Here is a 24,599-nt window from a genome sequence, read left to right as displayed (position 1 = left end):
TCCTCTGTTTCATCCTAGAATTAGTGTTGAATTGTTTCTTGCTTTTTTTTTTTTATTTTTATTTTTATTCTTCCTTTGTGTTTTCCTAGCATTTGATGGTTAGTCAGGATTCTCCTATTATAGAGTATTATCCACTGGACTTTAAAACTGACCTGAATGGAAAGCAGCAAGAATGGGAAGCTGTGGTATTAATCCCGTTTATTGATGAGGTAAATTATTTCAGTGTCTGCTGAGAGCTTTGTAATGACTCAATCTGTAGATTAATTATGAGAAGTTTAGAAGAAGTACAACTAAATGGAAGTTTAGTGTCTGCTAAGACCTTGGATAAACAGTTGCTTCCTGGTGGTGAAAGTTAGATGAAGTTACAAATGGTGAATGTCCTATGTAAGAATTGTATGGGCTTTTCTGTAGCTTGGTCTTGTTTTTGATGAAGTATTCAGATGCTGAGTTTCAGAGCTTTTTGGGAAATATTTCTGTAGCCAAATATGTACAAAAGTTTAGTGTGTCTCAGTAAAATAAAAGGAAGACACACACAGAGGCAAAATAAAATAAAATAAAATAAAACCAAACAGTTTGTTTTCAAAAAATATCTTCACCTGAGCACCAGCAATGAGCAGTTCATAATAGACTTTAAGTAAAAATTGAGTAGTAGAATGTTAAAAGGACAGCAATAAAGTAATACTTCCCGTCTGCATGTAGGGTAACAATATTATGTATGTTATTCTTATCCATGAACTATTATCATGTATTTTGTGAGACTAATTTCGAGTACATCAAAGCAAGTAGGTGAAAATAAAAGTGCAGATGAGCTGTCTATTCCAAGTGGTGAGACATGCCTTTCAATTTTTGTAGTTCAGCGTGTACCTTGCATTTTCATAGTGTACAGTAAGAAGTTGACAGAACCAACTTGTTACTTGAAGGATTTGAACCTTTTCCAATAGTACTCTGCAGAATTGGTTGATAGCATTAACAGTCTTTGTAGTATTCATGCTAAATGTATAAGCAGAAAAGGAAACACTTATTCTCCAGTGTTCCACTGCAGTTGTCCTTTTTTCATTCTGGAGTTGGAGCATGATGAAGGAAAGGCTGCACTTAGACAACGAATGCAGTAACTAGAAAAATGCAGATATCAGCTTCTGTAGCATACACATCTGTGCTAATCTCTGTGGGTGGTTTAACTTATGCTAATTTTTCCTAAATTTAGAAACGACTGCTGGAAGCCATGGAATCATGTAATAAGTGCCTAAAAGAAGAGGAGAAACGGAGAAATGTCCATAGTGCTTGCTTAATGTATTGGTATGACAAAGATGCAGAGTTCCAGTACATGTCACCATGGCCAGAGAAATTTCCCTCAATAGAAAGATGCCATACCAGGTAATGAAGATGTACCTTGTTGGAGTAGTCTGAAAATAGTTAGAAAGTAGTTAAAAGTTCGCATTGTAGACAGAAGTTGTTTGTGGAGATGCATAGACTGAAATATGTTAATTGTTGCATTAGATATTACTTGTTGTGGACTGGATGGTAATTTCTTCCAGTGTTACTTGGCAACAGAGATGGACCAATACTGTCAGAAAGAAGAGAATATTCTGGAGAATATTAAATTTTTTATGATATGGAAGATGAAAAACTGGTACAAATATTTGATAGATGTGATGATTTATCAACACTAATATTTCAGTCCAGTGGAGAGCATTGAATACAGGTGTTTTTTCCATTTTTTCCAATCACTGCAAAGCAGTTCACTTCATTTAACACACACTGAGCTTTCAAGATTAAGTGGAAATATAAGCTTAATAGTAATTAAACTTCAGGTAAAGTAATGCAGGAATGCCTGCTGCGAGTTGACGCTTGGTGGAAATTGAATAGTTGTGGAGATGAATTGGACCTTGTATAACTATTGTTAGTTTGGAATTTGACAATGGTAGTGAATTAAAATAGTGAGATTGTAGTTATGGCTAGAAGTTATGTTCTTCCTTTGTTTTCAAGTTGTGTCTTTGCAGAAATGGTGTGTTTCATGGTCATTTGTCTAGATTTCAAGTAGCTTAAATTACTTGGCATCTTATGGGAAACTCAAAGCTTTTGTAAGTAATGCTCCTTGAGGTCTTGAAAGAGTGGGTAATGAGGTTATATAGTCAAATATCAACTTGTATAAGCAAACATTGTGCAACTTGTTTTTTAGGTACAAAACAATACCTTTGGATGCTTGGCATGTAGAAATCACCCACAACAAAATAACTAAAATTAACAAGAGTGCATTATATTTTTGTGGATTTCCTACCTTGAAGCACATTAAGCATAAGGTAAATTATTTTATCCTTTTGACATTTTCTGTTCTTTTTTAGTAGATTACAACGTCAGATTTCAATTAAGTTTTATTTACTTTTTTGTTCTTGCCCAGTTCTATCTTAAAAAAAGTGGCGTACAAGTATTTCAGCAAAGCAGCCATGGAGAAAACATGATGTTAGAAATCCTAACTGATGAGAACTCAAAAGAGCAAGTAAGTATTCTCCATTAAAAGAAACCAGAAAAAACCCCAAAAGAACAAACACAACACCTAATGAACCCAAAAACTTGTCCTAGAGGGAAAGAACTTGTTGAATTGTCTGTTTTTAAAATTTTGGTTACCAAAAAAATTGGGGGAAAAAATAATCTAAAAACTGCAAAAAATCAGCATGCATTAATTGAAGGTGCTTTGTTTTGTTGGTTTTTTTTAATCATTTAATTAGTAGGGCTTTGATCTCAAAATGAGCTGTATGTGTAATTGAAGGGAACATGAAATACAGATAAATGCTCAAGGCCATAGAACTAATTGATGAAATAAGAACTCTGGAGTTAATATCTGCCAGTCCAAAGTTTAGTCTGTTAGTTTATAATACTATCAGTACATGTTTTCAAAATAACTCAGACCACTGAAAGCATGTTCTATATTAGTCCCAACAAAAAGCTTTAATTGGCTATTTGAGTCAATAATAAAAAACAAAAGTTTGTTAGCATCAAAATGCTAAATTTATGTGGAGAACAGCCTCGAATTTTGGGAAATTGCTGAAAGGTTTTATTTTTGTCCTATCTTGAGAATATTTTATGTGGAATGTCTTAATAAAATTTCTGGGTTTTATTCTGTGGTCACCATCAAATGTTTGCATGTCTTTTTATCCAACTCTTTAACAGAGCAGGCTTAGGCATTCTGTGTAAATGAAGCTATTTTATGGAGGAATTAGAGTCGGTGCAGAGACATGAAGAAGCAAAAATAGCTTTAGAAAATGCTTCACAGGACAAGGTTAATTCATAATAAAACATATCAAGTAGCAAAATCAAATGCAGGAAAAGAAATGGAAGAAAAAAGTTGGAAAGATTTTTATTAATTAAATAGATACTGGAGATCAGGGAAGGTTAAAGAGCGAAGTAGGATTTCATGGTAGATAAGCGGGAGTTAGCACTTAAGATAGACTGCAAAGAGTTAAACATGCAACAATAATAGATTAATAAGTGGCAGAAACTAATGGGTAAGGAGAATGAGATTAAAATTAGATCACAGATGTTATGAAAGTCCTGGACAAAAAAGTGCTTCTGAGAGATATAGATGTTCAATACGTCATATAAAATATTTTATTAAGCTCATGTTATCAATTTCTAAGTGATTTAACAACAAAACAACAGAAAAAAATAACACCATAGGAAATACATACCAGAAATGGACATCAGCCCTGTTCCAATGACTGACATACAATAGATACAAACACACATTTGAAATTCAATACTCTTCCTAAAATATAAAGTATGATTCTCTTCATCAGTTCTAATCAGATTATGTTTAGTATCTATCACAATACAGTCAAGTAAAATTAGTCTTCTGTTCTGCAAGATAACTGTTCCCTAACTAGAACCATTTTTATGTAAAAGCAATTTGAAAGTTTTTTTAAGAAACCATGTGAATATGTTTTAAAAAAAAATAATTAAAATTAGTAACCTCTCTTTTTTTTTCTTTTTTTTTTTTCAGACAGTGGAAAATGTTGCCAGTTTGGTACTTGGGAAGGTGGTTTTTGTTAACTGGCCACACCTTGAGGAAGCCAGAGTTGTTGCTGTGTCAGATGGAGAAACTAAGTAAGATATATTTCATAAATAATTAATTGGCGCCTTCATTTTTTTTCATTCCAAACAAGATTACAGGGCTGTACAAGTTTTGATTTTGTTGTAATACTTGTTAACAGCAAATCACTCCAGATTTTTCAAACCCTGTTTGGTGGAGGAATTTTTCTTGTATCATTCTGAGATTTGGTTACCAGTGTTTAGTGTGTAGCCTGTTGTAAAAGGAGCCAGTAAAACTGCAAGTTTTCCATGTCCTTAGAAAAATCCTAATTATTTAAGTTTTGCTCATGGTCGGTTATGCCTAGAATTGTCTTTTTTCGTTACATTCGTGTCTGCCATAATTTTCAAGGTTTTCTTTGGAAGAACCACATGGAACACAGAAACTCTACATGGGAAATGCAGTGCCCCCAACTAAAGTGACATTTGTTGGAGATAAGGAACAAAGCTTGTGGGTGAAAGAAGTTCAAGGTGTTTCAGAGCAGTAAGTAACTTTGAAAAGCAAAGCGTAACTTTACATTTTGTAGCTTAGCTATGTTTTGTTGCTTTATAATGTACTTAAGTAGCAGAGCAGAGCTCCTGTGTTCATAATCATGCATGTTAAAGAGTCCATTTTTATAAAATGGGAAACAAGCCATTAAAATCCCTTTGTGAAGAGTAACCTTTATTTTAAGAAATTAATTCCACTGTCTTGGTGAAGTTCTGTTTGTTTTAATCAAACTTAATGTTCTATTTTGTGTTCAGTTATCAGAGAAGAAAAGGAATAATTATTCATGAGACATCAGTAGTTGTGTATGCTCAATTACTCACTGGTAATAAATATCAACTAAACCAAAATGGTCAAGTTTATTTGGAGAAACAGTGGTCAAAGCAAGTTCTTCCTTTTGTTTACCAAACTGTTGTCAAGGTAAATATACAACTTCTGTATCTTCTTGCACATAGTTCTTTACTCCATTGAGGTGGGGGAGGAACGTGAACGCTTTTTATGCAAAAGAATGAACAAAAATAAACGTCTTCAATTAATGTAGTTTGGTATGTAACAAATAATAGTGTACTTAGGAAAGTATTTTGTTAAAAAATTTGGGGCCTAATTGCAAAGCAGAGATCTGTCTGAAAAAATGACTTTTATAGTTAATGATATTTTGCAGGAAATACTGTAGTAACACACTGTTACGAGGTAGCACAGTTGATTGTGTAACCAGCATTTGTAGTACAGCACTAACTCCTTGGCCTTTGAATTACTTCATATTTTAAAAAAAGAGGTTTAGAATAAATGTCTGTTTGTATGAACTTCATAAGGATTCTACTGGACTGAATTTAATATTGTCTATTTTGTCTTTTTCATGTAGGATATCAAAGCCTTTGACTCTCGCTTTTCGAACATCAAAACTTTGGATGATTTATTTCCACTTGGCAGTACAGCCTTTATGCTGGGATCTCCATACTATGGCTGCATGGGAGAAGTTAGTTCTGTGTTTGTTTTATTTTTTCCCTTAGATTTCCTTACTTGAAAGCTTAACCAGTACTGCCACACAACATCTTACATCATTTTATTTTGCTAGCTGAAATTTTAAATGGAATATTCCCCAATAGTTAGTCAAAACAGAGGGTGGTTCTCCTGTTCCCTGTCCCTGACATAATGGGTGTAAAGTAGTGTAGCTTGAATAGGAGATTATTGTTGTTTACAAGGAGTAATTTTCAATACATGCGGGTCCTGTTAATTACTGTTTTCAGTCCTGGATTCTTTCAGTTTAACACTGTTTGATTACCTCTGGGACAAAGTGCTGAGAAGGTCAGGGACAGGTGATGAATCCTAAGGCATCTCTTTACATGCTTCAGCAAAATGATAAATAAAGTAGATTTTCAGGAGACAGTCCCAGAGCTGCTGCTTTTAAGAAACACTTTTATTATGCTGCGTTTCTCTGCAAGGTTCAAGATTCACGTGATGTGATTCCAGAAGGTAGAGTTCGTGTAGTTTTCAGTATTCCGTGTGAACCTCAGCTTGATCGTCTAATACAGAATCAGCATGTAAGTCCTTGTCTTGTAGTAAAATCTTAAACACTATGTAAATTTTACAATTGTTAACATTTTTTTTTAAGATGTGTCCTTATTATTCATTTACCCTTTATGTGAAAATCCTTTTCCTTAAATATTTTTTTGTTTGCTTTAAAGAAATATTCTGTGAAGTACAATCCTGCGTACATTTTGGCCAGCCGTCTTGGAGTAAGTGGATATCTAGTCTCCAGATTTACAGGGAGTATCTTTATTGGAAGAGGATCAAAGAAGAAGTAAGTTCATACAAAGTTGATATTAAGTTCATACACAAACCTGTTTACATATTTTCTCTGAAGGTAGCTTGTAAATCCTCACACTGTTCTACAGTTCTCTACTATGTTTTTCATGCTGTTTTTTTTCTGAAAGTATAGAACTGATTTGTGATGTAAAAGTTTGAAGTGTATTTACTATAAATTAAATTCATGTGTAATGTTTTTTCCTCTTGTCACAAACACAGAATCATAAAATGGGTTGGGTGGGAAGGGACCTAAAAGATCATCCAGTTCCAGAGCCCACACCGTGGGCAGGGATGCCATCTGTTAGATATGGCTGCCTAGAACTACCAATCTAGCCTTGAACACCTTCAGAAATGGAACATGGGCAGCTTTTCTGAATGACCTTTCCCAGTGCCTCACCAACCTTATAGTGAAGAATTTCCTTCTGAAGCCTAATTTAAACCTACTGTTTTTGTCTTAAAGCCATCACTTCTTGCCTGTCACTGCACTCCAAGAGTCCCTCTTCAACTTCTGTGGGCACTCTGTGGTGTTTGAAGGCTGCTGTAAGGTCTCCCTGGAGACCTTATAATGTTAACATCTTGTTAATTTATTTTTATTTTTATCAATCTATTGGGCAAGTGACTCCTTTACCTTAAGGTTTGGGCATGCATGTAGACAGCTCCCTCAGCACAGTCCGGTAGTCTGTAGTATTTACAGTTGTTGCAGTGCTGACAAGTAAACAATGCAACGAACATTGCTGTTCTGCTTTTTCTAGTCCTCATGGAGATCACAAAGCAAACGTGGGACTAAACCTTAAGTTCAATAAGAAAAATGAAGAAGTTCCTGGCTATACTAAGAAAACTGGAAATGAATGGATGTATTCTTCTGCAGTTGAACAACTACTTGCGGAATATTTAGAAAGGTAGATGCTTGATGTGAACTTGATTTAAACTATCCAACTTAACAACGGATATGTGTCCCCTGGGCTTAGGTCTTCTAAGAACTGAAGAGTTAGCTTTTTGTGGTTGCTTGATGAAATTCTTTACTTCCCATATTCTCCTTCTAGTAGTCTCTCCTTCTGAGAAGAAACATATTTGAGGAAAGAGAAATTTTGTCAGCAGCTTGTATTTGGCAAGTTAACAGAAAGTCAAAAAATAATTTGTCTGGAATCTGGAAGTTTCAATTCCCATCCAAGTTTATTTTGGCTGAGTTTTTTGGTTTGACTGTGCTGATATGAAACTAAATCTCCTTGTTTTATTCAATGTTTAGGGTCCCTGAACTGTTCAGTTATATAGCCAAGAATAGCCAGGAAGATATATTCTATGAAGATGACATTTGGCCTGGTGAGGATGAGAATGGGTAAGCCATCTTCTCTTTTTCTAGAGTAAGCATTAAGGCTGACAGTACTGATATTCATGGAGGCAGCTAAGTAACTGAAACAGTGCTGTTCCTCAAGCAGCATGATTGTCAGGGATTGGTCTGAAAATATGATTAGTGTTTTGTGCATTTCAGTTGTTGTCTCCAAGTCTTTGTCGGAGTCCTGTGCCAAGAGTAATAATAAATGAGACACGTAGCTTTCTGTGGCTACTTCAACGTATTTGCTTTTATTGCTAGCTTCAGTGTGTGTAGTTCACAAAATTGTGGCAGTCACTGTGAGATTTTTGGAAAATAGGCAGTAATTATTTTAAGTGTTTAAAGGTCATTTTTATTTTAAATCTGGGTGCAGATTTTAGCATTTATTCAGTCAGCATCATGGAAGACAGGGATCAGCTACATTCCAGGTGCAGTATAGTAACATTAAAAATCAAAGAAACTTTATTGCTAGGTAGTAAGACATATTCATGGACTTTTCTATCATAAGAATTCCAGGTTTGGGCTCTATTTACATTCAGAGGCATGCCCTTAAGTTCACTTTACTGTTCTATGAGAACTTGCTGCAGAAACTTTAATCACAGCTGAGCACAGTTTTTTAGTTGCAAACACAATTTATTAAATACTCTAATAACTTCCTGGGTTGTGGGGCTTTTTTGATTGTTTTTGGTTAAGTGTTTTTTTTTTTTGAGGAAAAACTTTAAGATTAGAAGTTTGAAACAGTACTGCATCATTCAGTTAGACTTGGGCATGTTAATTCTTCACGTTAAGTCACAGAGCACTCTGAATATATACAAGCATAGTGCCTACATCATCATCCTTCAGTATTAAAATCAGGGAACCTTGTAAAATGTCTACTTTATACGTGTATATCTATCTATATATATAAACTGTATATAAACTAAACACACACACATACTTGAAAGGCTTAAATTCATTTCCTCTTTTATTTAGGGCTGAAAAAGTTCAAGAAATTGTTGCCTGGTTGAAGGCACATCCTGTCTCTGCTTTATCTCGCTCATCTTGTGACTTGCAAATTTTGGATGCAGCTATCGTTGAGAAAATTGAAGAAGAAATAGAAAAATGCAAGGTATGCAGCTCAATACCACTGTTTTTGAGGTGATTCTGCAGCATTAGGCCATACTCTGAACTCTGCTTTTTGGTGATTTCAGAAAGGCGTCATTATATATTCTGAACTACTGAAATGCTTTTTCCAAGTACACTAATTGCATTTCTCTTTTGTGAAAACTTGTTTAGTGAGGAAAATTAGAAGCTATTTTCTTAGGACCACAGATCAAAAAAGTTGCCAAGGGAGTTACTAAAGCCAGAGGTAAAGGCAAAGATAAATGAAATAATGGGCTGATTCCTTTGAAATTACTGGTGGGGACACAAATTGGTGTTCTGGCATTAGAGTTTGGCATTAGACAATGCAAGGTCTTCAAAATTATTCAGTCACATTTTGAAAATTAGATTTAACCAAGTTAATTTTACAGGTCCCCCAAAGCCTTTTTATTTTAAACAAAGGAACTCTACGTTATTTCTTCAGATGTTTTGTTGTGTGTTTCCTTTAGCAGAGAAAGAGCAACAAGAAGGTGCGAGTAACTGTGAAACCCCATTTGCTGTATAGAGTAAGTGACATGAAACATCTTTAATTTTATTTGGAACGGATGCTGTCGAGATCACTGTTACTGTCCTCAGCTTTTCAACTTTCAGAAAGCAGAATTATAGAACAGTGTTCATGGACAATGAAGTTTCTTACACCTCCTGGAAAATCAGCTTTGATATGGCAGTCTGTCTATAAAATTTTCTGCTAGCTACAAACTCATTCGTGTGTGTATACTCATACATGACTTTCAGTTCTTTTTTCTGACTTTAAGACATCTCCTTCTCATGGCTGTATAAAGAAATACACTTTTCATTTGTCTCCTTTTCCCTGTTACCCTTTTCATTTGGTTCTTGATATATGGTCAGCTGCTCATCTTCCCTGATATTGCTCAGGTACTTGCCTATGTTACTCATACAGGGATGATACACTTGATGGTTTTAGATTGTCTGAACTGGTCCCCTCATTCTTTCTTAAATCACACTCAGCACTGCTGTTCCTCAGGCAGAAGCAGTGAGTTGCAGTAAATAGTTTTTTAAATTGCATTGTGTCTGGATGGAAAGGATTCTGTGTTTTGTTTGGGTTTTTTTTCAAAGTAAGTTTTATAGTTTGTTTTGGGTACTGTTATAAATGTGTTTTGATTGTAATCCCTTTTTTATCCTTTGCAGCCTTTAGAACAGCAGAATGGAGTTGTTCCAGATAGAGATGCAGAGTATAGGCTGTTTGACCGTGTTGTTAATGTAAGAGAGAACTTCTCTGTACCAGTTGGTCTTCGAGGTACCATTATAGGAATTAAAGGAGGTAATATTTTCTTCATAACTGTAGCACTATAGCTATATAACAGCTAAGCAAGTGATGTGAAATTAGGCTTCATAAAAGGTTGTTGTTTTTTTTTTTCTATATTAGTGGTAAACACATGTCGTTCTCACCTATGAAACATCTGCAGCTTGATGCCGCTATTTACTGTTAAATAAATCTACAGATATTTCTTTTTAATTTCATGTGTTATCCAGCTGTACTTTGAATATGAAATTACTTAGCCTTTGTCAGTGAGAAAGAACACAGGCTTCAAAAAGAGCTAATTGAAATCATGAGATGTGGATACAGTTAAAAATAAATAAATAAATAAATTAGGAGTAAAAGCAATAGGAACATTACATTGAAGGTACAATTTTATCAGATATAATTTGTTTCATTTTTTAAATTTGGATTTTAGTTTATAATATTTGGATTCTGCTAAGTGACGTGGGTTTACAGCTTCTTTGCCAAGAAGGCTGTCTATTTTAGGTAAACAAAAGGATTTACCGAAAGAGATGGAATGTAAAAGTTTGATATCTAGTAATAGAAATTAACACCATATTGATCTATCATTATGTAAGAAGGTAATGCTGAAGATGCCCGTTTTTCATTGCCTGAATGTAAAGAATGCCTTGCATCTTCTTTTCTGATGGTTTCTGACAACTGTGATACACTGCTGTGAACACACCTGTAATATCAATCGATGTGCAGGTTGTTAAGTGCGCTATATTTCTGATAAAAGTACATCTAAAAGGGCAGCCATATTTGACTTTCCCTGGGGAAACATTTATGAATTGTTGTTGATAACGTTCCTAATTTAAAGAACAAGGATTTCTTTTAGCTGTATTTTCATTATTTACTGCGTAACTGATAATTCCGTAGTTTATATTAAACAGCTACTTGCCACAGACATAGTATGACAGTTTATTTCATTTTCTATAGCCAGTAGAGAAACAGACGTGCTCTTTGAAGTTTTGTTTGATGAAGAATTCCTTGGAGGCCTAACTATCAGGTTTGTGCAGAGGATTTCATAGCCATTTCATTGTTGGCCTCTGGGTTCAGTGGTTCAGTGGTTTTAGATGCCTGTTTTTATTTTTTTTTTTGAGATTTGTTCTTCAATTATATTTATCATCGTGGATCTTTTTGAGTAGGAGTCATTTTTATGAAGTGGAAATGCTTTTAAGTTGTTTTTTTGTTGTTTTTCCAGAGTTCAAAGCTACTAATGTGTAGAAGATATACATATGAACCAGCAGAATAAAGCTCTGGATTGAAATGTCTTTTTAAAATAAATGTATAAATAAAACAGGTTATTATCAGGTTATTATCAGGTTATTATTTTAACTGTATTAACATATAGTTAAAAAACAGACTTAGTAATCATTTGCTCCTCTAAAAAAGGAACTCTGAACAATCAAAAATTGGTACTTGAGTTCTAAATTAAATGCCTTTTAAAAACTCTAACTGTTCTTCAGGTGGAGGCATCATTCATGTTTTTAGTTTAGAGTGCAATAACTCTTCCACGTTTAAGTAAGCAGGTAAACTTCAAAGTGCAGTACTTCACTCAGCAGTATTCATTTTACTGTTGGGTTTTGTTTGTTGTTTTTGCTTGTTTGTTTTTTTTTTTAATTGCATTTAGACAAGTAAATTTATTAAGACGTTAGAAGAGTCTTGCCTATTCCCTGTCTTTAGCATGCATAACACAGTCCTATTCCTTTCAAGAACATGTCCTGTAGAGCACTATCTTTAGTATCAAGATTTATACAAAACTGACTAAATAGTTCTTTAGATTATTGTTCTGCTACTGGCTTTAGCTTTCACTTTGGGAAAAGTATAATTTTCTGGTTCATGTGTGTATATATATATATATATATACACATTTTTTTACAGAAATGCTTACTCTACAGAACAATGATGTAACAATTTCTCACTTTTAAAATTTGAGGTTAGTGCTGAAAGATGCAGTATAAATTCAAATTCAGACAGTAGATCTTGCAGTATTTGAAAGCCAGAGGCCAAAGAGGAACACAACAGATGAGTTTAATGTTGTGTGTAAAGGTACTAGATTTCGATATTGGCTCTGGTTTTCAAACTCTGATGTTTAAACTTGAGTAATCTTTTTGTATAGAGGCAACAACATTGTCAGATCAGATGTATTGAAATATCAACATCAAAAAAATGTTCAATTTGCTCTCCTTAAGGTGCTCACCTGCCAGAGGTTATCGTCTGCCATCAAGTGCCTTAATTAACCTGTCTCATGGTGTTCGGTCAGAAATGGGAAATCAAAAACTGACCGCCATAGTTAAACCTCAGCCAGCTGTGAATAACTACAATTCATATGCATCTGATCTATCATCTGTATGCTCACAAAAAGTGCATCTGGGAGGCCTCAACCATTCCCCTCGTTCCCTTTTTGTTCCTACTCAGGTAAGACTTTACTTTGATTTAAACATGGACGTACATAGTTCTTACAGAAACGCTGAATTGTAAACATGGCTGTTTTCCTTATGGATACTGAGAAAAGATTGCTTTTTATGTCAGTGTGTTAGAAATAGATTAACTCTTATCTTGAATAAATTAATTCATTCAGTAGTTAAAAAGACCAGAAGTTATTTTCTGACAGTTGTTCTGCTTTATTTGAATAGATTTGGTTGCATTTCCAAAAGTCGAGTATGCAGATCAGAGCATTGACACTGCAGCTTGATTTGGCTGAGATGCAGTTATTTCCTTAATGCTCTGTTCCTTAATGTTTGCTGTAGGCCAGTCTTGTACCCCAGCAAAGACAAGATGTGATTTTCTTGTGAATTTTGTATCTTTGTTGTTATTACTTCAGAAATGAAGTAAAGCAGGAAAAATGACAGATGAATTGGGGTTCTCGTCAGTTTAATTAATCTTTCATTTTTAATACGTGACTTTAAACATAAGCGCAGTGAGTAATTAAATGTTGCTAGATGTGTTAGGGAAGAATTGTGTCATGTTTCTAAATCTATAGAAGAAAGAGTACTATTCAAAAGAAAATGTGGAGTAATGATGCACTTCAAGTTTTCTCCTTTCTCTTGATTTAGCAGCTGAATGGAAGACAGCATTACAGTCTCAGGGCTGAAAATCAGGGGACCTTCAACTCACCCCACAAAGGATCGTTTCTGGGTAGCAATCAGAAAAATAAAGTGAGTGTCCTCATTCATTTGGTATTTTGGCCGCTATTCACATCTGTGATGTAAGAAAACCAAGCTGTTTGAGCCTGTGTGTGGACTGGGGCAGTACTTGTCCCAGTTCTTGCATGAATGAAAAAATCCTGTGTTACCTCAGATTCTGGATTTTCAATAGAGCTATTGTTTGCATATCTAGGCTCTCATTTTGTGGTGATATACCTGTACAGTAATGAAGTAGTTGACCATGGTAAGGCCTTAAAAGTAAATCACTGTTCATAAAACGTAAGCGTATTTTCAGTATGAGAGCATGCTTGCAAAGGCATTTTGAATGATCATCTGAATTTAATTACAGTCAGTGATCTTTTCTATGTTAGTAATTTCTGAAAGTTGTAAGTGAACAAAGGAAAACAATCTCCAGCACTGGGCTCATTACAATTACAACTGAATAGTGATTCATTGGAAAATATATTGCGTAAATACGTTGTAGCCCATCATGCATTAAATACCTGCAAATTCTTCTGACGTCAGTATGAAAAGTTCCGTTGTCTGAGTACTGTTAAACTGGGGCCTTAGCATTTCCAGAATATATTTGTATATGATTTTTAAGGCCGTTGAGTTTTTTGGGCAATTGTTTCTTATTTTGTCAGGCACAGAATAAGCAAGATGATGAATTTTGCAATATATGGCAATCGTTGCAGGGTTCTGGGAAGGCTCACCATGTTCAGCAAAATGTACATGAGAAGGTAAGTGTATACACTTCTAAACAAATCTCTGGATTGAAAATATGGAAGTTCTTAATTCCCTACGTTATTTTGTTACATCAGAAGACTTCCTAGTTAGTGTTGCAAGTAAGTTTCATGGATCAAAATATTGTTGTACGGTATATACAGAGAGGAAAGAGGCAATGAAAAGGGATTGTTATGTAAGTGATAGTAGCTCTCCTGATAAAGTTTAATGTTTGATATTCTAGGGTGCAGTTCTACCTCAAGAAATCAAGCTGGGATCTGGCAATCAGTTCTACAAGCCAGGCTTCAATGATGGCAGCTTTAGAAGTCAGCAAAGAAAACAGGAGCCATATAAAAAATGTAAGTACTGTGATTAAAACCTCATTTGAGAGAACTTAGTTACTTTATCTGTTTTTTGTTGAGATGGCTATTGTGTGTCTTTGTAGTTACTGACAAGAAGAAAAGATGCATTATAGTTATACAAGCACTATTTGGTACTTGTTATTGTCATGTACTGTACCTGGTGTGTGTATGCAGCTAATCCACATTTAATCCCATACCCTTCAAACCAAGTTGTTCATCACTATGTTGAATTTCCTCATAAGTGACTCTGTAAAACAAAAAGCAAACAGCAAAACAGCCAAACAAGAAAAACATTGGCATTGAAAATATGCATGAAAGCAATCACATTTGTAGAATGTAAAATAAAATGTTATTTTCATGTATTTTACCCTATAAGAAAAGCATATATCAAATAACCTTACGAGTATGAATTGGAGGCATATGATGCAACTGTTCAAATTAATGCAACTCTCTGTACTACAATAGCTTTGTTAGGTTTTGGTTTGGCTTTTTTGAATCTTTGTTATTCTTATATTTTGTAATGTTCTTAAAAACTGTTTTTTATTCTTATTCTCTATTTGTAGTTAAAGAAGATTCCAGATTTACAAGAGGTGAAAGTCAACCCCATAATAAAATATCAAACAAACAGGTAATTTATTCTATGCTGAGTAAATGTTTTCATATCTTTTCACTATACTCTGTTCAGATTAATCATTTTGTGGACGCACTACTTGATTATTTCAATACATAAACATTATTTTGGAGATTTTTTTTTCTCGAGAGATTTTATAAACAGAAAATGAGAGCGTTAGGAATGTGATGATGATAACAAATGATTTTCCTATTCATTTCAGGTTGTAAAAACTATATATTGTAGTAGGATAACACATTTTACTGAAATCCTTTAAGAATATTAGCTTGTAGAAGGTACTTGCAGATGCATTTCTAATTCAATTGCATAATAATAATAATAGAGTATAATAATAGTAATAAAGTATTAGTATTCAATAGTAAATACTGTAGTGTTCTTTCAGAATTTTGCAGGCATGAATAAGCACAATGTCAAGCTTCTGAAGAGAAATGAATCTGTGCCTGTAATTCAGAAGGCTGCAAGTGATAGTCCCTGTACAGGTGGAAAGGTAGGATGTTATGTTGATTTCCATGTGCTTCTTTAATAACATCAATTTCTCCCTAGTTTTGTTCCCATTATTTCTGTTCACTTGTGCTCCAGTTCCTGTTTGTAACAGATACCAGACAAACTCAAATAGCCTTGATCATTCTTTCAATCAGCCCTTCATAGATTGCTTGCGCTTTATGTGTAAAATTTGATACCGTCTCTGGATATTTGTGACCTGCTGTGATCTGTCCCAACTCAGAGGGGGGGAAAAAAAAAAAGATTCCTGAATGAGCATAAGATTAATCTCAAACTAATACATCTTTCTTCTTGCATCTAGTGGCAATGCACAAAGTTAATGTACCTTTTAAAATTTCTTTTTAGAAGGACAGTGAACTTGAAAGCCTTCTTGCTTCTTTGAAAATTCCCAAGGAAATTGAAGTACAGTCTTCTCCCAAGGAAGAGAGAGCTACAAATGAAGAACATCTATCACCACAGTCATTTGCTATGGTCTGTATGCCGCAGGAAGCATTTGGTGACAATTTAGCTTCTGCTGTCTGATCACCAGTGCTTTTATTACGAGAAACTCCATGAAACCTCCTTCAGCCTTCTTGAACATATCGATGAGCTTCTAATTAGCTATTCTTAAAGAAAATTTAAAAAAAAAAAAAAATTGTAAAGCTGCTGTTACCTGTGCTTTGTTAAAAATGCAACTGCTAGAAAAACATAAAGGCAGGTTTGGTTAATATTGATTGTAATATTTAATTTGTAATACTTGGTTGTAATATCTAGAATGAAGTAAGGAGGCTGTGTCATCTGATTGCTATTGTGTCCCTGAGAAGTTTGTTTTATTCTTACAGAAAGGAACACAGATGCTTAAAGAAATTTTGAAGATTGATGGCTCCGACCTGGTAACAAGGAATGAAGTGAAAACCCAAGTTAACGATGTTCCTGCTTCCCCTGGTAGACAGGATTGCCATGGAGCTGCATTGCAATACAGGCAAACAAAAAAAATGGGTATGTTTAGACATCAACATAATTGAGAGCTCCTGTATGCTTCAGTGTGTATTCTCAGAATGAAGTAATTAAATGTCCACATTTTTCTGTTCTACTTTTTTATTTGGCGTTAATAATTAATTTATACAATATTCTCCCATGTTTTCTTCATCAGATGTGAAAGTACCAGAAAAAACAAATGTGATTCACTAATGCTGATAACAAAGTTACTCTTCTTTCACTGCAGGAAATATTTGTGATACAGCTTTTTTTTGTTTTTAATCAGCTGCTTATATGAGCAATCCTCATAGCACTGGAGGCCCTCAGAGTACACCAGCATTGGAAACTGGAGGTCACCCTTTTGTTGGTCCGCAACCTACATTGTCTACTCCTGTTTCTGAACTATCTCGTATTTGTTCTCTGGTTGGAATGTCACAACCTGATTTCTCTTTCGTAAAAACACCACAGGTAAAACTTGTTTTCTGCAAAGTTGAAGTTCTCAGTTTAGTATCCATTGCTCGTCATTAAATATCCAGACTGAGTACTGAAATCTATCTAAAAATAAAACATAGCTCCTTTTGTTTCCATTTTTTTCAAAGCAAACAATAAACCCCCTGTTTCCATTTCACTGTTTGTCTGCAGTACAAATGCTCTGAAAAATCTTGTCTTGTTTTTCTAGACTATGACCGTTTGTCACATAAAATTATCCAATGGATTGTTGGTTCATGGACCACAGTGTCATTCTGAAGCTGAAGCAAAGGAGAAAGCTGCACTTTTTGCTTTACAGCGTTTGGTGAGGACAGCAAAGAATTTTATATAGTGTTAGTCTCTGTTGCATTGGGTCTGTCAGTAATCTGTCTTTTGCTTATTTTTTCAAAGAGCTCTGTAGGAGTTAACTTGCCTTTTCCTCCACCGGTGTTTCCAAATTACCAGCCACTAGGAGTTCCTGTGCCACCTGGATCTATTCCTCCAGTCTTTCCACAGCCCCCTGGTAAGCATTTGACTAGTACACATTTCAGACACTGTCACAATTGCCTGTACTTATAATACTTCTTTGTATGAAAACAGATGCCTTCTATAAAGCCCCATTTTTGGTCATCTTGTAATGTAGTTTTACATTTGAGCTGCTTTGAAAACAGTGCATGAACCTCTTCTCATCAATAATGCAAATCAATTCAGAGAATCATGCGTCTCCCAATTGTTATTTCCTCTTTCTTGTCCTTAATAATGCAATTAGTAGGGTTTTTTCCTTTAAAAAAAAAAAAAAAAGTAAAAAAATAGTAATCAGTTCCAAGCTGGTACTTCCCATTCAAAATTCAGAAGACATTCCTTGGATTTATTTATTTTTAATTATGTGGATTTATTGGCTTTCAGGCTTGGTTTTTCAGGCATTAGTAATTTTACTTGTTCAGAACAAACTTTCACTGAAGTGCTGCATCACAATCCTGTTGTATACTGCAAAAAATTATCATGGTAAATAGTAAGTGTAACAAATCATGGTGGCATTTCTGTCTCCACTATTGTGTATCAGAGCAAAACTCATCCTGATTGCTTGTAAGATTAGTCAGCACAACTGTAGTATCCTAGTAACCCACACAGCAACTGCTGTCTGCTTTCATCCCCTGGGTTAGAAAGAACCCAAAAGGTTAGTTGATCACAACTCTTGACTTTGCACAGGACTGTCTAAAGATTAAACCTTATGCCTATGAGCACTGTCTAAATGCTTCTTGAACTACTTCAGGCTCAGTGCCTTTGACCCCTTCCCTGGAGAGTGTATTCCAGTGCCCAGCAAACCTCTTGGAGAACATTTCCCTGATAGCCAATCTTAACTTCCCCTGACTAGTATAGTTCACTTGGCTAAAGATGTGAAAATCTACACAAATTTATGTGCACTTACAAATACAGATGTAGCAGCTTAGTGCCGTCACCTAGTTTTACTGTAAAAGCAGAACTGTTTGGTAGTTGTTTTATTGCTTTTGTTGTTGTAAAATCAATAGCTACCTATTTTCAAGTATGAAGGAAATAAGGCATTATTGGAGAAAGAATGTTTATACAAATGTCATTAGGATGCTTTGGGTTTGGGGGAGTTGATATGCTCTTTATGAGAAAGGAAAGCTAAAAGATATTCATTTTCACAGCTAATATAATACCTCCATCTCACATGTTTGGTCCAGTGTCCTGGGGAACTCCAGTGCCAATTCATGGCAAACACTATTATCCTGGTTCCTATCCAGGAAATGTGTCTCTTGCAGGAACGATACCAGTTGGTTCTCACAACCAGTTTATACCTCTACAGGTAAGCTTGGCAGGTTTGTCTTACAGTTTTACAAAAGTAGAATATTACCTACATGATGAATATGACGCCTCTACTGTGAAGAACTGATTAGTGTTAAAAATTTATTAACTATTTGTGTGCATGTTTTGTAATAGTGGAATATTTGTATTTTTTTTTAAGAATGCATTCTTTTAAATAATATTTATTTAATTTAAAGGTAACTAAAAAAAGGGCTGCTAGCAAGAAAAACTTTGAGTTCAAGGAGTTTCAGAGTTCCCCTCAAGCTGCATCACTAAAGAATGAACAGCCAGTGTCCTCTGACCACATTCAGCAAGATAGTTCTTCAGCTCCTTTAAAATCTCCTCAAGCTGCTCAGTCTACTGTTTCGTTTCAAGACAATGTGGCTACTCCAAGCGTTCCTCGTAACAAATCAACACCAAATACTTCCAGCAAGCGAAAGCCGAGAAAGCTGGCTGTCAATTTTGGCGCACCAAAATCTGCAGAATAAATATGGTAGCTAGGTGTATTTTATTTTTAACTCTTCCCCCGGTGTTATATCATTTAAAAAAAAAAACTGAAAGCTCTAATAAAAAGACCAGCCACTTTATGTATAATACAGAATGAAATACATTTTATTCGCTGTGAATTTCAGATTGTTATGAAAATTGAGAACAACATTAAAACTTTATTATTTTGACTTAAATTAGCAGGAAACGCTGAGTTAAGGTTACCATGCCATTCATTGTGCCTAGGTTTCTGAACAGTGGCTTACTGACTACACTGGGTAAGCAGCAATAACAGTGGCAACCTTAATTCAGAACTGCTGTGCTTTTTGAGTGGGATATGGAGCAGTAATAAGTTGGGCATCAAATATTGCTTAGCATGACATTTTGCGTTCTAGCTTATTTTTAGATAGTGTAACAAGATAGAAAGGAAAACAAATATTTAAATGCAATTTTTATATTGGCTTTCCAGGTCCTTTTGAGATGAATTAGTATAACTAAAACTTAGCTACAGTTAAACTGCCAAAATTGCGTCAGTTATGAACTAGTGGATTTTATGCCAGAGGGAAACAACTTCATAACTTTCAAAAATAGGTATTGCTTGATCTCTAGTACAGAGTGCAAGATGTGCTTGCTGATACAGAATCCATTCAAAGAGATCTATTTATAGGATGTATTGAATAAAAATATTTTTACAAAGTAGAGACCTCTTTGGTAAAGTTTTCGTTTTCATTTGTTTGTTTTAAAGCTAGAAGCATTACAGTTCTTTGTTTTCTGGTGATAAAGCAGCATGGATATCTACTACAGTTTGCACAGTCCCCTAAAATGCCAGTGATATCCTGAAATTTTCCACATTATAAAATCAAGTTTAAAGATGTCTAACTGTGTAGTATGGCTGTCAAAATAATGTTTAGAGTCCACTTTTCCCTCCAGTGGTGTGTGCCCTGAAACTTTCTCTACGGTATGTTATTTTTATGGCTAGGTGACTTTCAGTATTTATTTTAGGGTTTGTTACAGAAGTTTGTGTAGCAAAGTTGTCATTACATTATCATAAACTACCATTAGTTCCATAAGAATATTTATAGAAAGTTGATTTGTATTTTTGGGGGGAGCTATGTTGTAGGAAGTAATTACATCATACTTAGATCATGTGCAAAAAAAGAAGGTTCAAAGGTATGTACCTGTTCATTTTTTGCCCACATGAACTGATTTTCATATTAATGAATTCATATTAATGATAACTCTTCAGTCTAAGAATTTGAAGGCTCAGTTGGTGCTATTCATTGGCACTAATTAAATTTCATTTTTCTTCTTTATTCTAATTATTCAAGGAAAAAATATGCTTCCTCTGAAAATAGAAAGCTGAGGAACAAATTACACTTTAGTGATTTATTTTGTCTCCCAAGCAGTTCTTGTGTTGGATCTGCAGGTCTGTAGACTCTATTAGAATCAAGTTTCACGTTATTATCATTTTTTGTGATTTGTCTTAATACTATTTTCTCCAAATCAGTAGCATTAAATCCTATGAGAAGGCTAATAGAAGTGAAAATGTTTTATTTAGTATCACAATCCTTGTAGAATAGTCTATATTCAGTCTTAAGAATACACTGATTTTTGTTGTTGTTGCTTTCTTTATATTCACTTAGTTTCAAAAAATTCTAAAGCCATATTCGATGAAGGGGAAGTGACACAAGTTGGTGATTCATTGTCATTTGCAATGTGATGCTCACAGGATTTTTAAATGTCAAAAGTGTTTATGTGAAATTCTATGAGACAAAGATATCAGTCTCCCGTGTCCTATATGAGTTACCTGATCATCAGAGACAGGGTGGTCTTAGAAATTCCTGTGATAGGGATTAAACTGCCTTAGATTCTTGTATTACCTGATCCCCTGGAATGTAGCCTGCTTTAAACTTTACCACAGGTGTCTTCACAAAAGACTTAAACAGATATGATCGGTAAGGATTTTGTCATTTCAGTTGAAATTCCAAATTTCTGTAAAATTACCAAATTTTTATATATCTGGAGAGCCAATTTATGCAGATTAAAAAATACATACTAAGGATGCAATACTGCTAGCACCAGTAAACAGCAATTTTTTTTATTAATCACTTCCCATTTCTAGACTTCGTCCCTCTCTACTGAAAACATTGCTATATTTAATCTACGTAGCTGGTTAAACAATTTCTGTAGCTGCTGCATATTGTATTAGGCTCTGGGTTTTAGTACGTATATTTATATTCTGTGATACTGCCTGGTGCCCAGTTAATTACAGTTTTACATGTCCTGACATGTGTGACATCTACATTGACCTATGCCATCTCCCTGTGACTTCAGTTTCATATTTTAATGAGGTGATTGTTTAATTCATACAGGTATAAATTGTTTTTCTCATAGATATAAAGTATTTTGTAAGCACTGGAATTTTTCATTAGATCTTATACAGAGCAGTATTTTACTAAAAATCAAAAAGGGAAGACTTTTATGTGCGCATTTTTGTAGTTTCTGATTTTTTTAAGATAACTTTTCATTGTTTATCTGCCAAGTGAAATGTTTTAAATTTGCATATGAATGGATACAGAATGTATTTTTTGTGCTGTTTAGTGCTAGTGTGCATTTGCAGATTTTTAGCATGTACTTGCACAAAGGACTGTGCAAAGATATTTTAAAATATGAATATATGATACACTGAAGGAAAACCATTAAGAAGAGTCAAATGCTATATGAAACTTTAATGCAATAGAATAATTTTATAAATTGTGTCTGTGTCTGTTTGGATTAAATATTGAAATCAAAAAAATTATATTTTCACTGTTTTATTTTCAAATACTATGTGGGAACTTCTGTATGCTCCAAATGGAAATGTTAAGATATAAATTCAGTCTCGTGAAGACCCAGTTCTGTCACTCCCATAAGTGGCAAATGCGCACCTCCTCAGAGCTATTTCTTGATGGCTTTCAACTGCTGTCCACTTAAAGATTGGAGTCTTGTTTAAATGGTTGTTGGTCGGTTTGAAATCTAAAACATTTAACTAGATGGTGGTCTCCTGGAATTTCTTTGGTGTCTGTCACTTGTTAGATATAATTTTTTTAATCTAATTAATGCTCTGCAGCAAGTTCATTCCTAGGAATTCTTGTCAAGGTGCAGAGGTAGCTGTCAGCTGAAGAGCAGGAGAAGCCATGAAAGTACTTGAGAACTGAACACTGCCTTTTTCTGTACCTGGAACAAAATGTCATGCTGATGTTTCTGCAAGAGTAGAGTAAGTTTAGGTACCTTATTTGTAACAAGGCTTCTAAATGAAGCATATTGGCAAACTTCACTAAAACAATGTAACGTGATTATATGTGTCAAGAAAGAAATTGCAAAGTATGTTTCGTAATTAGATTTCTTCACCCATAATAATAGCAGGTTTCTAAAACTCAGAACTGCCAAATTAGTGTCATCAGATATTATTTTAGAGGGTAAATAATTGTCTGACTTTGTATAGAATGTATATACAATATGCTGAATGTCGTTTCTTTTTTTCTCCAAGAGTAGTATGTTCAAGCTTTACTTGATCCTTTGTAATGCATCATGAACACTGCAGTCTGTGTAGCCATGCTGATTAATTTTTAGTACCTTTGATTGTGACATACAAATTTTGTTAGTATCTGTCTTTTGCAGGAATCTGGTATTTTCCTTTTTACAGGTTGTTATGTGAACTAGCATGATTAAAATGACTGGTATAAAGATTGGAGCATACTCTTAACATGACCAGCTATTTAATTTAGTGTAACTATATTCTGTGCAAAACTGCACAGTCAAGTCTTGGAACATTCAGGTCACGTTATTCAACATGAAGATGCCAGGATAAGGTCTTGCATTTCTTAGCCTGTCTGCAGATTAGTTGCTGGACTGTACGTACTTCAGGTTTCCTGTAAGGCAGTTTCTGCTTCGTCCTGTCTCAATACACAGCACTAAAGAAAATTGACTTAAGGGATAACTTCAAAACATATTGGTTTGTGCATAATAAATCTTGCATAGCCGTTCCCATTCAAGAATTAAGTTACTCTTGTTCAATTTAATTTAGTTCATTTGAATTACTACACAGATGATCCCTAAGAGTGAAGAAACTCAAATCTGGGACTGGTTACTTCCAGTAAAGGGTCTCTTTCTTCCCCTCTTAGAAATGTGATTTGCATAGGTGTTCCATAGTAGGCCTTCTTTACCTTCTTTACTATGGACAGAGTTATGTTCTTCTCTCTCTGCCTCTGGAGAAGAAACACGGTGGCATCATGGGCACAGAGGCAGGTTGAGTACATGTTTTGGCCCAAGCAATCCAAATTTAGGTGCATGAGGACCCGTGAATATTGAGACTGTAACTGCTACGTATTTGGAGGAATCAGATATCGAGAGGTAAGGAGCTGTTGATTTTTAAGAATCCATCGTTCCAACAGAGTTTCCTTATTACTGCTGGTTTTTACATTCTTCTCTGTGATTAAAAACTGTCCTGTTTTATTTCTGCTTTGAAGGGTAATACAAATCAAAAAGATCAGAGGTAGTCCACAGATCAAGTGTAAACAGTAAACCTAACTAACTTTTTGAAGGACAGAGAAAGTATTTTCCATTAAAACTAATTATTTTTTTCTGATAAAATTTGGTCAGTGATGATTAATGCATCAGAATTGCTTTATGAAAGTTAATTACGACCCTTAGTCCTGTATTTTTTTGCATTGGAAAGACGAAGGCTGGCAATCCAAGGCCAGCATGTAGTTTCTGTGCCAGTAACTGGCAATAAAATTCAGTCAGAAACCTTGTAGGGGTTACAGGGTGAGGCAAGAACAATTGTGGTTCCAGTACAAGTGCAAATGGAGAACTGCTGGAACTTCTGAGCTCATTGAACCTATACTGAGATGATTCTAGATTTCTGTGGTTTTTTTTTTCTTTTTGCTTCCTCATGCTTTATTTATTATTTATTTTAAAGTGGCTTGGTCTTACTGAACCAATACTAAAGGACTTCATCCCTGTAGCCTCCAGAATACCCGTTCTCTTGTCCTTAAGCTTCCCTTATGGTCTTTTTCCTTTTTTTAGTCTTTGCTTTGAATTTCCAACCTGTGAAATCAGTGTTCTTTAAAAGAGTTGTTTGGCCCTGACTTTCCACGTTCATTACTCATAGATACATAAATGGAAACAGTGCATGCACACAACGTAATTTCCTTTGTTTTGCAAAGCTGTTTGTAGTTCCTTAAGAGACATGCAGAGGATGACAGACGTTGTCTTACATATGCATGTAGAATATGCCCAAACGTGGACATCATTTGCGTGGGTTTAAAAGCATGGGCAAATAATGGAATGTTAAATAAAACACTTATCATTTCACTTGCTTTGTTA

The 24,599-nt window shown here is 34.7% G+C and overlaps 1 protein-coding gene across 7 annotated transcripts in view; it reads left to right on the top strand.

The window, feature by feature from the left end:
• The window catches only part of XRN1 (5'-3' exoribonuclease 1), a 34,307-nt gene extending 11,330 nt beyond the window's left edge, over positions 1-22,977 (top strand). The window contains exons 15-43 of one of the 7 annotated variants that reach the window (XM_015871464.3): positions 90-209; positions 1,205-1,374; positions 2,180-2,300; positions 2,399-2,497; positions 3,998-4,101; positions 4,436-4,567; positions 4,828-4,990; positions 5,433-5,546; positions 6,013-6,111; positions 6,256-6,371; positions 7,129-7,275; positions 7,623-7,712; positions 8,679-8,814; positions 9,296-9,352; positions 9,996-10,128; positions 11,068-11,137; positions 12,324-12,549; positions 13,191-13,289; positions 13,973-14,017; positions 14,245-14,359; positions 14,926-14,990; positions 15,376-15,480; positions 15,840-15,965; positions 16,316-16,472; positions 16,738-16,919; positions 17,131-17,244; positions 17,331-17,442; positions 18,590-18,747; positions 18,944-22,977. In XM_015871464.3, coding sequence (XP_015726950.3) covers positions 90-209; positions 1,205-1,374; positions 2,180-2,300; positions 2,399-2,497; positions 3,998-4,101; positions 4,436-4,567; positions 4,828-4,990; positions 5,433-5,546; positions 6,013-6,111; positions 6,256-6,371; positions 7,129-7,275; positions 7,623-7,712; positions 8,679-8,814; positions 9,296-9,352; positions 9,996-10,128; positions 11,068-11,137; positions 12,324-12,549; positions 13,191-13,289; positions 13,973-14,017; positions 14,245-14,359; positions 14,926-14,990; positions 15,376-15,480; positions 15,840-15,965; positions 16,316-16,472; positions 16,738-16,919; positions 17,131-17,244; positions 17,331-17,442; positions 18,590-18,747; positions 18,944-19,234 — 3,666 coding nt within the window. In that variant the 3' untranslated portion in view covers positions 19,235-22,977. Of the gene's footprint in view, positions 1-89; positions 210-1,204; positions 1,375-2,179; positions 2,301-2,398; positions 2,498-3,997; positions 4,102-4,435; positions 4,568-4,827; positions 4,991-5,432; positions 5,547-6,012; positions 6,112-6,255; positions 6,372-7,128; positions 7,276-7,622; positions 7,713-8,678; positions 8,815-9,295; positions 9,353-9,995; positions 10,129-11,067; positions 11,138-12,323; positions 12,550-13,187; positions 13,290-13,921; positions 14,018-14,244; positions 14,360-14,925; positions 14,991-15,375; positions 15,481-15,839; positions 15,966-16,315; positions 16,473-16,737; positions 16,920-17,130; positions 17,245-17,330; positions 17,443-18,589; positions 18,748-18,943 lie in introns of all 7 variants that reach the window. The other 6 variants (XM_015871459.3, XM_015871463.3, XM_015871460.3 and 3 more) reach the window with 6 other exon arrangements.
• The last annotated feature ends 1,622 nt before the right edge of the window (positions 22,978-24,599 follow it).

This window comes from Coturnix japonica, chromosome 12, assembly GCF_054131305.1.
Source record: "Coturnix japonica strain WE chromosome 12, WE-NBRP24, whole genome shotgun sequence".
Lineage (NCBI taxonomy): Eukaryota > Metazoa > Chordata > Aves > Galliformes > Phasianidae > Coturnix > Coturnix japonica.
The sequence above is the reverse complement of the archived record's forward strand: the minus strand, read 5'-3'. Positions and strand labels throughout refer to the sequence as shown.